Here is a 15,918-nt window from a genome sequence, read left to right as displayed (position 1 = left end):
TCAGTGACAGTCCATAACCTTTGCAGCCCTGGCCTTTCCACAAGTCATTTGAGCTCCAAATTTCATAATAAACTATACCTGGAGTTCATAGAGTAACCTTTCTTTTCCTAACCATGATCTGCTACCAATAGTTTTGGGGAAGGAAGTGGTTCCAAGGAAGTGGTTCCAAAGGAAAGAATCTTAAGAAATGGGAATCTTGGATTAGTTCTTTCTTAGATTTAAAGATGGTAATGACTTCAATGCAAGGGACAAGAAGAACACTGAAACTAAGGTATCTGATGGCAAAATAATTATTTAAATTATTATCCTTAGTTCCTGGAGTCTAGAGAAAGCTTTAGAAGATCAAGTACCTGAATCAATTGAATGTTACAGTGAAAATAAGAGTACAAAAACTGCAGAATGGAATGGCTGCTCCTGACTAAGCTGGAAAAGTCATAAAACAAATATAACAAGCTCAGGGCTTAAATTCCCAGGCCAAGACTGAGAGAGCCAGAGAACTTCTGAACGCTTCAAAGAAAATCTTATTTCTTATATGTCCAGGACTGAGACTTCTGCAACCCAACATCTAATCTTGCCAGAAGCTGAATTACAATGCACTCAATTCACAACATCACCAGGTCTTACTATGTTTCACTGTGAGTTCTCTTTCATATCATTACCTAATATCCCTCTTCATTCTTTATCTGAATATTAACTCCTCTTTACTCACTTATGATCTTTTAACTCTAATTTACCTGATATAAACATTGCCATTTGTGCTTTCTTTTTTGATATGATTACCTCTTTCTTATCTGATGTCTCTAATAGGAAATACCATTATATGTCCACCCTTTGTGTTACACAGGCTCTTATAAACAGCATATAGCTAAGTTTTGCATTTTAATTGACCCTAATAGTTTGTCTATGGGAGAACTGATATTTAGTGAAAAATACATTTCACTTTATTCCTTCTAACTTAAATTTATCTTACTATTTTATATTTTTGTTTTCTCTATTTCCTTTTCCCTGTTCCTACTGATCTAACCTGTTTTGTGTTTTATGCCTTTATTATCTTGGAAGTTCTCCTATACTTTTGGTTTTTCATTATGGAGTATGATGCTAGCTTGGGCTTGTCATATATGACCTTTGCTATGTTCAGGTATTGTTACATTCCCTCTGTACGTTTACTGTTGAATTTAGTCAAATATACTCTAGTGAAGGACTAATCTTACATGGGACGTTATAACTGTTCTGTCATTATCTAAATTCTACTTTTGTATTTTTTGTACTTACCCTTCTCCCAGTTTCTCTAATACATCAAAAACTTCTTCAGGCTGCTTAGTCAAACTGTCTTCACTCAGCTTTTTTAGCTTACTAATGAGAAAAACAAAAGAAAAAGCATTTTCTGTTAAGATCTCTTATACATTTAAAAATTTTAAGAGACAATATATTCAGATGGTTCAAAACTCAAAAATACAAAAAAAGTATACAGTATACAGTCTCCTTGCAACTCCTGTTCTTAATTTTCCCAGAAACACCTCAAAGAATAAGCACTTTTATTACCTTCCTGTGAAACCTTTATAAAAATATTTCTATTTCTCCCCCTTTTTAACACACAATATAGCATTTTATACACACGCTGTATATATACTGTTTTACCCACGCTGTTACATCCTTTGATGTTTTTACGTAACAACATAAAATCTTTGTTGGAGATCTCTACAACATAAATTCATAGACAGCATCTTCATTCCTTTCTTTTTTCTCAGCAATCCTTCACTTATAGATATCTAGGTTCCCTTTTGCTATTATAAACACTGCAATAAATAAGCTTACAGGTAAGTCAGCTCATACATGTGCTTGTGTATCTTTAGGATAAATTCCCAAACGTGAAACTGTGAGAGCAAGAAAATATATAAACACACAAAATATAGACGTGTGTGTGTGTCTGTGTGTGTGGCTCAATCGCTTCAGTCATGCTCGACTCTTTATGACCCTATGGAGCATAGCCCGCCAGTTTCCTCTGTCCAAGAACACTGGAGGGGGTTTGCCATGCCCTCCTACAATGGATCTTCCTGACCCAGAATCCGTGTCTCCTGCATTGCAGGCGGATTCTTTATCACTGACCCACCAGGGAAGACCATATAGAAGTATACATAATAATAAGTAAGTACATATACTATAAGCATAACCGTATTTCATAATATAAATTTAATAACATAATAAAATCACTATTATAATAACTATATATTCTTAAAATTGCTGATTGATTATATTATGGTATATTTATCTACTACAATTGTACATTATATCAATATATATGTATATTAATTGACACCAGCAAATTGCCCTCTGGGGGGCTTACACCAATTTACTTTCCTACCAGTATTACATGAGAAATCTTCTTTTCCCACAATTCCACCTACAGAGTACTAAACTCTATATCTAGATAGATATATTAAAGTCTGTATTTAGAAATATTTGGATTTCAGCCAATATATTAGGTAAAAACTTGTAACTCAGATTTATTTTGTATTTCTCCTACTGTGAGTGAAGTTGAGCATCTTTTAATATAGTATGAAGCAAAATCATCTATTCATGATTTCTGTTCACTTTTCTTCTGGGTTTTTGGTTCTTTTCTTATCTGTGCACAGAGATAAGAAAAGGTTTAGGTTGCAAATATTCCCACTTGTAGTGACTTTACTTATGAGTTTTTAGTTTTATGGGCTACTTGACTGGTTGCCATAGAGAAAACTTTTTAATTTATTTTTGCTTTTTTAAAAGTTATCCACAGTATGGCATGGGCTGAAATATCTAGAAACAAGACATTACACATGGTGTGTTTGACAGACCAAAAGTAATTCCATATGAATAAAGTAAAATGGTCAGGATGCAGAGGTAAGAAGAGTCGGTTAAAAAGAGTCTTGTAAACCATATTAAGGAGCTCTGTTTTTAAAAGATCACTTCCCTGTAATCAAGAAGGAGGACATGCAATAAGTAACAATAGAGAAGGGAAACTAGCAGGGGGTTGTTCAAAATATGGATGCAAAGAACATAGTAGCAGTGGCAATAAGAACTGAGATAAGATAAGCTAATCAAGATACTGAGCAGGCACAGTCAACAGAAAGTGGTTTTGATTAAATATGCGGAGATGCAAGAAACACAGAAGTTGAGAATGTCTCTTAAGCCTTTGGTTCAAGCAAATGACTAGAGGTAACGTTATTTACCAAACTAAAGAACATCAGAAAAAAGCTTGAAGAGGAACGTGTTGGGTTTAACTCCTCTCATCCAAATGTATATTTCCAGTAACCAACTGTTTATATGAATCCCAGGAGAGATCTGAATTGGCAACGTCATTTTTTGGTGTTATGGTAAAGAATCTACCTGCAATGCAGAAGACCCAGGTTCAATCCCTGGATCAGGAAGATCCCCTGGAGAAGAGAATGGCTACCCACTCCAGTATTCTTGCCTGGAGAACTCCATGGACAGAGGAGGCTGGCGGGCTCTGGTCCATGGGATTGCAAAGAGTTGGACACAACTGAGTGACTAACACAAACACACACACACACACAGCACACAGATGAAGCCTAAAGGTATGATAAGGGATAAAGCCATCAAGAAAATGTCTAAGAAGAAATAGGATCAAAGAGAAAAGAGACCCCAGGAAAACATCAATAATTAAGAAATGAGGTCATGAAGGACAAGAAAGTAGTACTTGACCACTTTCAAGAATGCTACTGAAAGTTCAAACAACTTAAAAATTTGAAAGTGTCCATTACAGGACTTCCACTTCTGACTACAAGGAAGTAAGAGGATATTATCTGTCTGCTGTAAACAGCTAAAAAACTCAAAAAAAAAAATTATGGGAAACTATTTTCACACATTAGATATCAGACATTTCAGGACTGTGATCCATAAGAAAAGAAATGAGAAAAGCCCTGCTATTGCCCAGGCTTTACATCTAAAGGCTATATCCAAAATGTAGCACACTGAGAGGAACTCAAAGAGCCCAGCAATTTTGCTGAGTTAAAGAAACAAAGATGAGAGTCTGGAGAGGCAAGGCAAATAAAATTTACACTACAGAACACCTGTGAGAAAAGAGTTATACTGAGAAAGAAGTCCACCAATCTACTGAACAGTTCCCTTGACTATTTAGCTGAATGCCAATCCGTACATGCTTACAAAAACATGCTACAGAGCCCAACAAAATCGATTTCCTAAGGAGAAAAAAAAAGATTTTTAAAAAGAACAACTCCCAGAGATCACACAAGGCTGAGAATCTTTCCCACCAACAATAGTTAAGTCAACAACAGTTATGAGAATACATCCCCGAACAGCCTTGTTTTACAAGAGACAGCATTAGCAAAGCATAAAGGCTACTTGGCGTGCATACCCAGGTGCCCAACTCTTATCGACCCCAGAGCCCACCAGGCTCCTCTGTCCAAGGATTCTCCAGGCAAGAATACTGGAGTGGGTTACCATGCCCTCCTCCAAGGGATTTTCCTGATCCAGGAATTGAACCTGTATCTCCTGCATCACCCTCATTGCATGCAGATTCTTTACTGAGCCAGCAGTGAAGCCCAAAGGCTACTTAAGACTTCCCAAAAGGAGCTTAAAAACAGGCTTCAAAAGCACTGAGCCAATCTACAAGGTAACTTAACTGCCTACCAGAACAAGTCTATAGGGGCATATCTTCTTTTATTATGTTTTACAGACACTGAGGTTTTTTGTTACAAAAGTTAAGGTTTGTGGCAACCCTGCCTAAAACAAAACCATGGGTACCATTTTTCCAACAGCATTTGCTCCCTTTGTGTCATGTGTCACATTGTGGTTATTTTCACAATATTTCAAACTTTTTCATTATTATTATGTTTTTACAATGATCTGTACGCAATGATCTTAGATGTTACCATTGCAATGTGTTTTGGGATTCCATGAACTGCACCCATATGAGCCTAATAAATGTTATCTGTGCTGACTGCTCCACCAATTGGCCATTCCCCATCACTCTCCCTTTTCCTCAGGCCTCCCTATTCTGAGACAAAACAATATCGAAATTAAGCCAACTACTAACTCTAAAACAACCTCCAAGTGTTCAAGCAAAAAGAAGAGTCACCCATTTCTCATTTTAAATTAAAAGCTGGAAATGACTAAGCTTAGTGGAGAGGTTTGTCAAAAGCTGAGATAGGCCATAAGCCAGGCCTCCTGTGCTAAACAGTTACCCAAGTTGTGAATGCCAAGGAAAAGTTCTTTGTTGTTTGTTTTTAATTTATTTTTAATGGGAGGGTAATTGCTTTGCAGTGTTGTGTTGGTTTCTTTCATACATCAACATGTATCAGCCTTAGATATACATACGTCCCCTCCCTCTTGAAACTCCCTCCCACCTCCCACCCCTCTAGGCTGTCACAGAGCATTGGCTGAGTTCCCTGAGTCACAGAGCAAATGCCCACTGGCTATGGGCATGTTTCAGTACTGCTCTCTCAAGTATCCCATCCTCTCCTTCCCTCGCTGTGTCCGTAAGTCTGTTCCCTATGTCTACCGCTGCCCTGCAAGCAGGTTCATCAGTACAATTTTTATATTAATAGATTCCATATATGTGTGTTAATACATGGTATTTATTTTTCTCTTTCTGACTTACTTCACTCTGTATAACAGGCTCTAGTTTCACCCACCTCACCAGAACTCACTCAAATGTGTTCCTTTTTGTGGCTGAGTAATGTTCCATTGTATATATGTACCACAGCTTCTCTATCTATCCGTCAATGGACAGCTAGGTTGCTTTCATGTTCAGCTATTGTAAATAGTGCTGCAATGAATGTTGGGGTACATATGTCTTCTTTTAGAATTATGGTTTTCTCAGGGTATGTGGCCAGTAGTGGGATTTCTGGGTCATATGGTAGATTATTCCTAGCTTTTTGAAGAAATCTCCATACTGTTCTCCATAGCGGCTATATGGGAAAAGTTCTTGAAGAAAAGTTAAAGCACTACTCCAGTGAACACACAAATGGTAAGAAAACAAAACAGCCTTACTGCAGATAAGCAGAAAGTTTTAGTAGTCTGGTTAGATCAAACAAGCCACAGCATTACCTTAAACCAAAGCTTAATCCAGATCAAAGCCCTGATTTTCTATGAATCTTTACCAGCTGAACCACAAGGGAAACCCATCTATGAAGACAGAGAAAGGTAAAGAAGTGGCAAAGGGGAAGTCTGTAGCTGCAAAGGGTGATTCACGGGTTTTAAGGAAAGAATCCATCTCCACAACATGAGAGTGCAAGGTGAAGTAGAAAGTACTCATGTAGATGCTGCAGCGAGTTACACAGAAGACCTAGCAAGACGCAGGCACCTACACTAAACAAGATCATGACATCCCGTCCCATCACTTCATAGCAAATAGACGTGGAAAGTGGAAACAGTGACAGATTTCATTTTCTTGGGCTCCAAAATCATTGTGGACAGTGACTGCAGCCATGAAATTAAAAGATACTTGCTCCTGGGAAGAAGTGAAGTGAGTGAAAGTGGCTCAATCATGTCCAACTCTTTGCGACCCCATGGACCATACAGTCCATGGAATTCTCCAGGCCAGAATACTGAAGTGGGTAGCCTTTCCCTTCTCCAGGGGATCTTCCCAACTCAGGGAGTGAACCTAGGTCTCCCGCATTGCAGGCAGACTCTTTACCAGCTGAGCCACAATGGAAGCCCAAGAATAATGGATGGGTAGCCTGTCCCTTCTCCAGCGGATCTTCCTGATCCAGGAACTGAATTGGGGTCTCCTGCATTGCAGGTGGATTCTTTACCAACTGAGCTATCAGTGAAGCCCTCCTTGGAAGAAAAGCTATGTCAAACCTAGAGAGCAGAGAAATCACTTTGCCAACAAAGGTCCATCTAGTCAAAGCTATGGTTTTTCCAGTAGTCATGTATGGATGTGAGAGCTGGACCATAAAGAAGGCTGAGCACCAAAGAATTGATACTATTGAATTGTGGTGCTGGAGAAGACTCCTGAGAGTCCCTTGGACTGCAAGGAGATCCAACCAGTCCATCCTAAAGGAAATCAGTCCTGAATATTCATTGGAAAGACTGATGCTGAAGCTGAAGCTCCCATATTTTGGCCACCAATGCAGAGCCAACTCATTGGAAAAGACCCTGATGCTCAGAAAGACTAAGGACAGAAGGAGAAGGGGACAAAAGAGGATGAGATGGTTGGATGGCATCATCAACTCAATGGACATGAGTCTAAGCAAACTCCAGGAGACAGTGAAGGATAGGGAAGCCTGGCATGCTGCAGTCCACAAGGTCCCAAAGAGTCTAATGCACCCTGGGGACTGACCGACAACACTAAACAACAGATTTCCAATATCAATGCAACAGTCTTATATTGCAAGAAAATACCATTGAGGACTTTAACAGCTAGAGAGCCAGGTCAACGCCTGGCTTCAAAGCTTCACAGGGCAAGAGCTAATGAAGCTGGTGAGTTTAAGTTGACACCAATGTTCATTTACCCTCTGAAAATCCTAGGGTCCCTAAGGATTATGCTAAATCCACTCTGCCTGTGCTCTGTAAGTAGAATAATAAAGCCTGAATGACAATACATCTGTTTTACAACTGAATATTATAAGCCCACTCTTGAGACCTGCTGCTCAGAAAAAAAAAGATTCCTTTCAAAACATTACTACTCATTGACAATGCACTTGGTCACCCAAGAGCTCTTTGAAAATGCACAAAGATAATACTGTTTTCCTTCCTGCTAACACAACGTCCATTCTGCAGCCCATGATCAAGGAGCAATTTCAACTTTTAAGTATTATTACTTATATATATATTTCATATATACCCTTATGATATGTATTTCATAAAGCTATTAAGTGCCATAGATAGTGATTCCCTTGATAGCTCTGGGCAGAGTAAACTGAAAACCTGTAAAGGATTCACCAATCATAAGGATATTAATGATTCAAAGGAAGAGGTCAAAATATCAACATCAATAATGGTTTGAAAGAACTGAGTAGAAATCTCATGGATGACTTTAAGGGGTTCAAGACTTCAGTGAAGGAAAATATTGCAGATGTGATAGAAACAGCAAGAGAACTAGAATTTAGAACTGGAACTTGAAGATGTGACTGAACTGCTGTAATCTCATGATAAAACTTTAGCAGATGAGGAGTTGTCTCTTATGGATGAGCAAAGAAAGTAATTTCTTGACAAAGAATCTACTCCTGATGAAGCTGTTACAAAGACTGTTGAAATGATAACAAAGGATGCAAAATATGGCATAAACTTTAGTTGATGAAACTGTAGCAATGTTTAAAAGGACAGACTCCGATTTTGAAAGAGGTTCTACTGTGGGTAAAACGCTATCAAGCAGCACTGCACACTACAGAGAGATCGTCTGGGAAAGAAACAGTAATCGATGTGGAGAACTTTACTCTTGTCTTATTTTAAGAAACTGCCACAGCAACCCCAACTTTCATCAGCCACCACCCAGATGAGTCAGCAGACATGAACATCAAGGCAAGAACCTTCACCAGCAAAAAGAGTATATCTTATTGAAGGTTCAGATGATCATTTGGAGAAGGCAATGGCACCCCACTCCAGCATTCATGCCTGGAAAATCCCATGGATGGAGGAGCCTGGTAGACTACAGTCCATGGGGTCACGAAGAGTACGACACGACTGAGCGACTTCACTTTCACTTTTCACTTTCATGCATTGGAGAAGGAAATGGCAACCCACTCCAGTGTTCTTGCCCAGAGAATCCTAGGGACGGAGGAGCCTGGTGGGCTGCCATCTATGGGGTCGCACAGTGTCAGACACGACTGACATGACTGAGCAGCAGCAGATGATGGTTAGCATTTTTTAGCAGTAAAGTATTTTCAATTAAGGTATATTACATTGTTTTCTGGACAACACTACTGCCCACTTAATAGACAACAGTACAGTTTAAACACAACTTTTCTGTGTACTTGGAAACCAAAAAATTCATATGATTCACTTTGTTGCAATACTCACTTTATTGCAGTTGTCTGAAACTGAATCCTCAATATCTCAGAGGCATGCCTGGAACTCTTTAAAAACTTAAAATCCAGCCTCCACAATGTAAAAATTTTAAATGTCAAGAATTCAATCAAAAATTACTAGACATAAGAAAAACTGGGAACTATGACTCACAAAAAGGAGAAAACTTAGTCAATTAAAACAGACACACATATACACAAAATAAAACCAGACACAGAAATGGCAGAAACAGTAGAATTAACAAAAATAATCTTGTAAAAAGCAAATATAAATACGTCCCACGTACTTAGAGATGTAATGGAAATAGACAGGAAAAAGAGCTAAATTGAAATTTTAGAGATGAAAAAAATAAACTATCTGAAATGAAGTTTTCACTGGATAAGACTTGAACAGGTTAGATACTACAGCACAAAAGATAACTTGAAGAAAAAAAAATGTTTTAAGAATAAAGGAAAAAAGAAAAAGCCTGAGCCCCACACGGAAATGAAGAATAGATATTAAAAAACAGAAATAGACAAAAAGAGGAAAAAGGGCTTGAGGAGATACTGGTCAAACATTTTTCAAATTTTATAAAAACAATAAAACTAGAGATGCAAGTAACTAACCAAATCTAAAAGGATAAATACACACAGAGAGACAAATCCGATGTATTATAATGAAATTGCCGGTACTGAGAGGTGTGTCAGTAGAAGAAGAAAATACTAAAAGCTAAATACTAAATCACTGCAGATGGTGACTGAAGTCAGGAAATTAAAAGACGCTTACTCCTTGGAAGGAAAGTTATGGCCAACCTAGACAGCATATTCAAAAGCAGAGACATTACTTTGCCAACAAAGGTTAGTCTCGTCAAGGCTATGGTTTTTCCTGTGGTCATGTATGGATGTGAGAGTTGGACTGTGAAGAAGGCTGAGCACTGAAGAATTGATGCGTTTGAACTGTGGTGTTGGAGAACTCTTGAGAGTCCCCTGGACTGCAAGGAGATCCAACCAGTCCATTCTGAAGATCAGCCCTGGGATTTCTTTGGAAGGAATGATGCTAAAGCTGAAAGTCCAGTACTTTGGCCACTTCATGCGAAGAGTTGACTCATTGGAAAAGACTCTGATGCTGGGAGGGATTAGGGGCAGGAGGAGAAGGGGACAACAGAGGATGAGATGGCTGGATGGCATCACTGACTCGATGGACGTGAGTCTGAGTGAACTCCAGGAGTTTGTGATGGACAGGGAGGCCTGGCGTGCTGCGATTCATGGGGTCACAAAGAGTCGGACATGACTGAGCAACTGAACTGAACTGAAATACTAAATGTCCCAGGAAAAAGACCTATTACTTAAATAAGGATAAAGACAAGAATGACTATAGTCTTCTTGTCAGACAGTAAGCAAGCCAAAAGACAGTGACTCCTTAAAATTATGAAAGAAAACAATAATCAAAATGCAATTCTATATTTAATGGAAATATCCATTATTGAAAATAATATTTTCAAACAAAAAAAGGTGAGAAAATTCATTATGAGCTGATTTTCACAACAATAAATGGTTAAAAACAGTTCCTTAGGCTACAAGAAATTGATGTCAAAAGGAAACATAAATCTCTACAGAAGAATAAAGAACAACAGCTAGTAAAAAATATAGGGAAAAACAGGGGGAAAAAAGTTTCCCCCAGTTAACAACAGCAGAATATACATTCTTCTCAAATGCACAGAACAGAAACACTCTGCAAAAGGGATGGCATGATAGACCACAAAACTTTTATTTAAAACTTAAGAATACTTTAAGTTTTCTTCTGCAAACAAAATGGAATGAAACCAGGAATCAATAACAGAAAGACAACAAGAAAATCCAAAAACATGTAGACATTAAACAACGTATTCTTAAACAAAAACAGGGTCAAGGAAGAAATCACAAGGAAATTAAGAAAATATCAGGAGGGACTTCCCTGGTGGTCCTATGGTTAAGAATTCACCATCCAATACAGGGGCTGTGGGTTTGACACCTGGTTATGGAGCTGAAATCCCACATGCCTGGTGGCCAAATAAACAAAATATAAAACACAAGCAATATTAACATTCAACTAAGACTTTAAAAATGGTCCACATCAAAAAAAAGAAAGAAAAGAAAATACCTAGAGACAAACAAAAACACAGCATACCAAAACGTCTGGGATGCAGCAAAAGCAACATTAAGAGAGCAGTTTATAGCAGTAATCCCTTCTATTTAAAAAGATCTCAAAGCAACAATGTGACTTTACACATCAAGAGACCAGAAACACAAATTAAACTCAACATTCACAGAAGAGATGATGAAGATTGGAACAGAGATAAATAAGTGAATACAAAAGAAAATTTTAAAAAATCAACTAAATTACTATGGTTTGAATATTTGTGTCCTCCAAAAAATATATATTGATGATATCCGAACTCCCAAAGATGATGGCGTTAGGAGCTGGGGCTTTTGGGAGGTGCTTAAGTCATGAAGATGGAACCCTCATGAATGGAATTAGTGCCTTATGAAAAAAGCTCCAGAAAAATCCCCAGCCCCTTCCACCGTGTGAGGACACAGTAAGAAGTGCCAGCAATGAATCAGGAAGAAAGCTTTCACCTGCATGTGACCATGCTGGCACCCCGATCTTGTGCTTCCAAGTTTGCAGAACAGTGAGAAATAAATTCCTATTATTTACAAGCTACCCAGTCTTGGTATCTCAATAAAGCAGACTGAAACCAAGAGCTGGTTTTTTGAGACCAACAAATTGGCAAACCCTTAGCTAGACTAGGGGTTCCCTTATGGCTCAGCTGGTAAAGAATTCTTCTGCAATGAGGGAGGCCTGGGTTCTATCCTTGGTTTGGGAAGATCTCCTGGAGAAGGGAAAGGCTACCCACTCCAGTATTCTGGCCTGGAAAATTCCATGGACTACAGTAAATGGCGTTGCAAAAAGTCGGACACAACTGACTTTCACTTTCACTGTAGCTAGACTGAGAAAAGAGAGAAAGAAAGAAAGAAGGAAGAAAGAGAAGGAAGACTCAAGAACTAGGATTAGGAATCTAAGAATACATTAAAATTGAAGTCACAGAAATAAAAACTATTGTTAAAAGAATACTATGAACAATGAACCTAAAAGAACTGGGTAAAATCTTAGAAAAATGCAATCTTCTAAGACAGAATTGTGAAGAAATAGAAAATGTCAACAGTAAGGAAACTGAAGATATAATCAAAAACCTCTCACCAAAGAAAAACACAGGACTAGATGGCTTTGCTGGAGAATTCTACCAAACATTTAAGGAAGAATTAACACCAATACTCCTTCCAAAGAATTCAACTCTTCCAAAGCATTGAAAAAAAGGAAAACTTAAAAACTCATTCATTGAGGCCAGTATTATTCTGATATTGCTGCTGCTGCTAAGTCGCTTCAGTCGTGGCCGAGTCTGTGCGACCCCATAGACAACAGCCCACTAGGCTCCCCCGTCCCTGGGATTCTCCAGGCAAGAACACTGGAGTGGGTTGCCATTTCCTTCTCCAATGCATTAAAGTGAAAAGTGAAAGTGAAGTCGCTCAGTCGCATAGGACTCGTAGTGACCCCATGGACTGCAGCCCACCAGGCTCCTCCGTCCATGGGATTTTCCAGGCAAGAGTACTGGAGTGGCTTGCCATTGCCTTCTCCAATACAAAGTTTAGTTATTATTAAACTCTAACTGAATTTGTTGTTGGTAAATTAGTGGTGATAAAACATCAAATATACTAAAATTTAATCTTAAATAGGAAGCCTGGCATTCATTTTTTTTCCCTTTTATGTGTCTCTGTAGTTACTTTAAACCACTCTGAGAAAAAAATGAACATAGGATTGAAGTAAGTTGCTGGGTACTTGGAGAGTGTATGTGCCAATTAAATACACAGATGTATTGAGTACACGTACTCAGACTGATGTACTGAGACTGAGTACAGGTATTCAGACATGTACTCAGACTAACAAATGGTTAGCTCTTAATTGCTTTACTGTCACAGCAGTGTAGTTAGTACAGAGCATTGGTGGAGGTGAACATAAAAGCGCATTCAATCCATTTTTTTGCATCTACAGTGTAACTTGCATGTATGTCATTGGATGGTTTAATTTTAAAGCACTTACTAATGCACTGTGTAATTTTTAAAAGCCCTGGCATTTGTCTTCTAGTTAGGTTTCTCCATTTCATTACCAAGTCAGTATAGTTTACATCCTTAAAAGAATGATGCTTCAGCAATATATAAAAACCCAAGCAAGTAAGACTAAGGGAAATAGCTGTTAGAAGTCATTTTTAAGTATCTTAATACTACCAGGCATGTAAGTTGATTACAGAGAGGCTGTTTTAATGTCAGAGTTGAGATGCAGCAACGTTAAAGCAAGTGTGCAAGTTCTTTTGCAAAATCACCAAATTCTAAAAACTAAGCTACAAGCCTATAAACTATCAAGAATCAGAAAATAATGAGTCACATAATGAGCTGTATGAGGAGGGCAGGGTTGGTAACTCAATGATCCAATCAGAACAAATTTAAGAGTAGATTTTAGTATATTTGATGTTTTATCACCACTAATTCTGATATTGCTTCTGCTGCTGCTGCTGCTAAGTCACTTCAGTCGTGTCCGACTCTGTGTGACCCCAGAAATGGCAGCCTACCAGGCTCCCCCGTCCCTGGGATTCTCCAGGCAAGAACACTGGAGTGGGGTGCCATTGCCTTCTCCAATGCATGAAACTGAAAAGTGAAAGTGAAGTCGCTGAGTCATGTTCAACTCTTTGTGACCTCATGGACTGCAGCCCACCAGGCTCCTCCGTCCATGGGATTTTCCAGGCAAGAGTACTGGAGTGGGGTGCCATTGCCTTCTTCCAATTCTGCTATTAAGACCATACAAAGATACAACATGGAAAAACAAAAACTACAGACTAATATTCCCAATAAATGCTGACACAAAAATACTCAACAACTACTAATAAACCAGATCCACAAGGCTATGGTTTTTCCTGTGGTCATGTATGGATGTGAGAGTTGGACCGTGAAGAAGGCTGAACTCTGAAGAATTGATGCTTTTGAACTGTGGTGTTGGAGAAGACTCCTGAGAGTCCCTTGGACTGCAAGGAGATCCAACCAGTCCATTCTGAAGGAGATCAGCCCTGGGATTGCTTTGGAAGGAATGATGCTAAAGCTGAAACTCCAATACTTTGGCCACCTCATGCGAAGAGTTGACTCAATGGAAAAGACTCTGATGCTGGGAGGGATTGGGGGCAGGAAGAGAAGGGGATGACAGAGGATGAGATGGCTGGATGGCATCACTGACTCGATGGACGTGAGTCTGGGTGAACTCCGGGAGTTGGTGATGGACAGGGAGGCCTGGCGTGCTGCAATTCACGGGGTCGCAAAGAGTTGGACACGACTGAACGATTGAACTGAACTGAACTGAACTGAACAGCACATTAAAAGGATTATATACTATGATCAAGTAGAATTTATACCTAGAATATAAGAACAGTTCAATAAATGAAAATCAACAACTAACAAAATAAAGAACAAAAACTGCATGATCATGTCAACTGACAAAATAAAAGCATCTGACAAAATTCAATACCCTTTCATACTGATAAAAACACTCAACAAACTAGAAATAAAACCACTCAACATAATGAAAAGTTCAAGAGAGTGAATGGTCAAAGACTAAAAGCTTCTCTTCTAAGATAAGGAACAAGGCAAGAATGCCCGCTCTTGTCACTACTATTCAACACAGTACCAGAAGTTCAAACCAGAGAAATCGGACAAGAAACAGAAATAACAGGCAAAGGAGAACTGTAAAAGAAGTAAAATTATCTCAATTCACAAACGACTTGACCTCGTATGTATAGAACTCTAAACATTACACATATATACACAAAAAACTGTTATTAACTAATGAATGATTTCAGCAAAGTTGCCGCATACAAAATCAACACCAAAAAATCAATTACATGTCTAATACATTAACAATACCCAAAAATAAAATGAAGTTAAGAAAACAATCCCATTTTTATAGCATAAAAAAGGGAAAAGTACTTAGAAAGAAACTGAACTAAGGAGGTAAAAGACTTATAAACTGAAAACTACAAAACATTGCTAAAAGTAAAAATAATAAAAGAATATACAAATAAATGGACATACACCCTATGTTCAAGGATTGGTTGGAAGACTTAATACTGTTTAAATCAATCTATAGATTCAACGCAATTTCTATCAACATCCCATGACTTTATTTTTTCCCAGAAGTGGGGAAAAAAAAAAAATCCTCCAATTCATATGGAATTTCAAGGAGTCCCAAATAGCCAAAACAATCTTGAGGAGATAAAACAAAGTTAGAGGTCTCCCAATTTCTGATTTCAAAACATACTACAAAACAAAAGTAATCAAGACACTGTGGTACTGATTAAAGTCAGTACCACAAACTAACACAACAGAACAGAGCCCAGAAATAAACCCGTGTGTGCAAGACCAAGTGATTTTCAAAGGGTGTCAAGACTACACAGTGGGGAAAGGACAGTCTCTTCAACAAATGGTCCTAGGAAAATTGAATGTCTACACGCAAAAGAAAGAAGCTGGACTTTTACCTTACAAAAATGTTTAAAATTAACTCAAAATCTACAAGACATAAATATAAGACCCAACCTTGAAGAAAACATCTGGGAAAAGATTTAGGACACTTGATTTGAAAATGATTTCTGTAAAATAACAAAATAAAAATCCTAAAATTTAGGTGAAATGACAAAAAGGCCCGGAATTGCCAAAGCAATTCTGAAGAAAAAGAACAAAGCTGAAGGCACTAACTTTCCAGACTTCAGACTATGCTACAAAGCTACAGTAATCAAAACAGCATGGTACTGACACAAAGACAGACAGGTATAATAGAGCAACGGAACAGAACAGAGTGCCCAGAAAGAAACCCTTGCAT

At 38.3% G+C, this 15,918-nt stretch overlaps 1 protein-coding gene across 3 annotated transcripts in view; it reads right to left on the bottom strand.

The window, feature by feature from the left end:
* STK3 (serine/threonine kinase 3) overlaps positions 1-15,918 on the bottom strand; it is a 311,132-nt gene that overhangs the window by 270,936 nt on the left and 24,278 nt on the right. For all 3 annotated transcript variants that reach the window (XM_010812167.4, XM_059893297.1, NM_001079607.2), the window contains exon 2: positions 1,273-1,353. In XM_010812167.4, coding sequence (XP_010810469.1) covers positions 1,273-1,353 — 81 coding nt within the window. The remainder of the gene's footprint in view (positions 1-1,272; positions 1,354-15,918) is intronic.

This window comes from Bos taurus, chromosome 14 (assembly GCF_002263795.3).
Source record: "Bos taurus isolate L1 Dominette 01449 registration number 42190680 breed Hereford chromosome 14, ARS-UCD2.0, whole genome shotgun sequence".
Classification (NCBI taxonomy): domain Eukaryota; kingdom Metazoa; phylum Chordata; class Mammalia; order Artiodactyla; family Bovidae; genus Bos; species Bos taurus.
The sequence above is the reverse complement of the archived record's forward strand: the minus strand, read 5'-3'. Positions and strand labels throughout refer to the sequence as shown.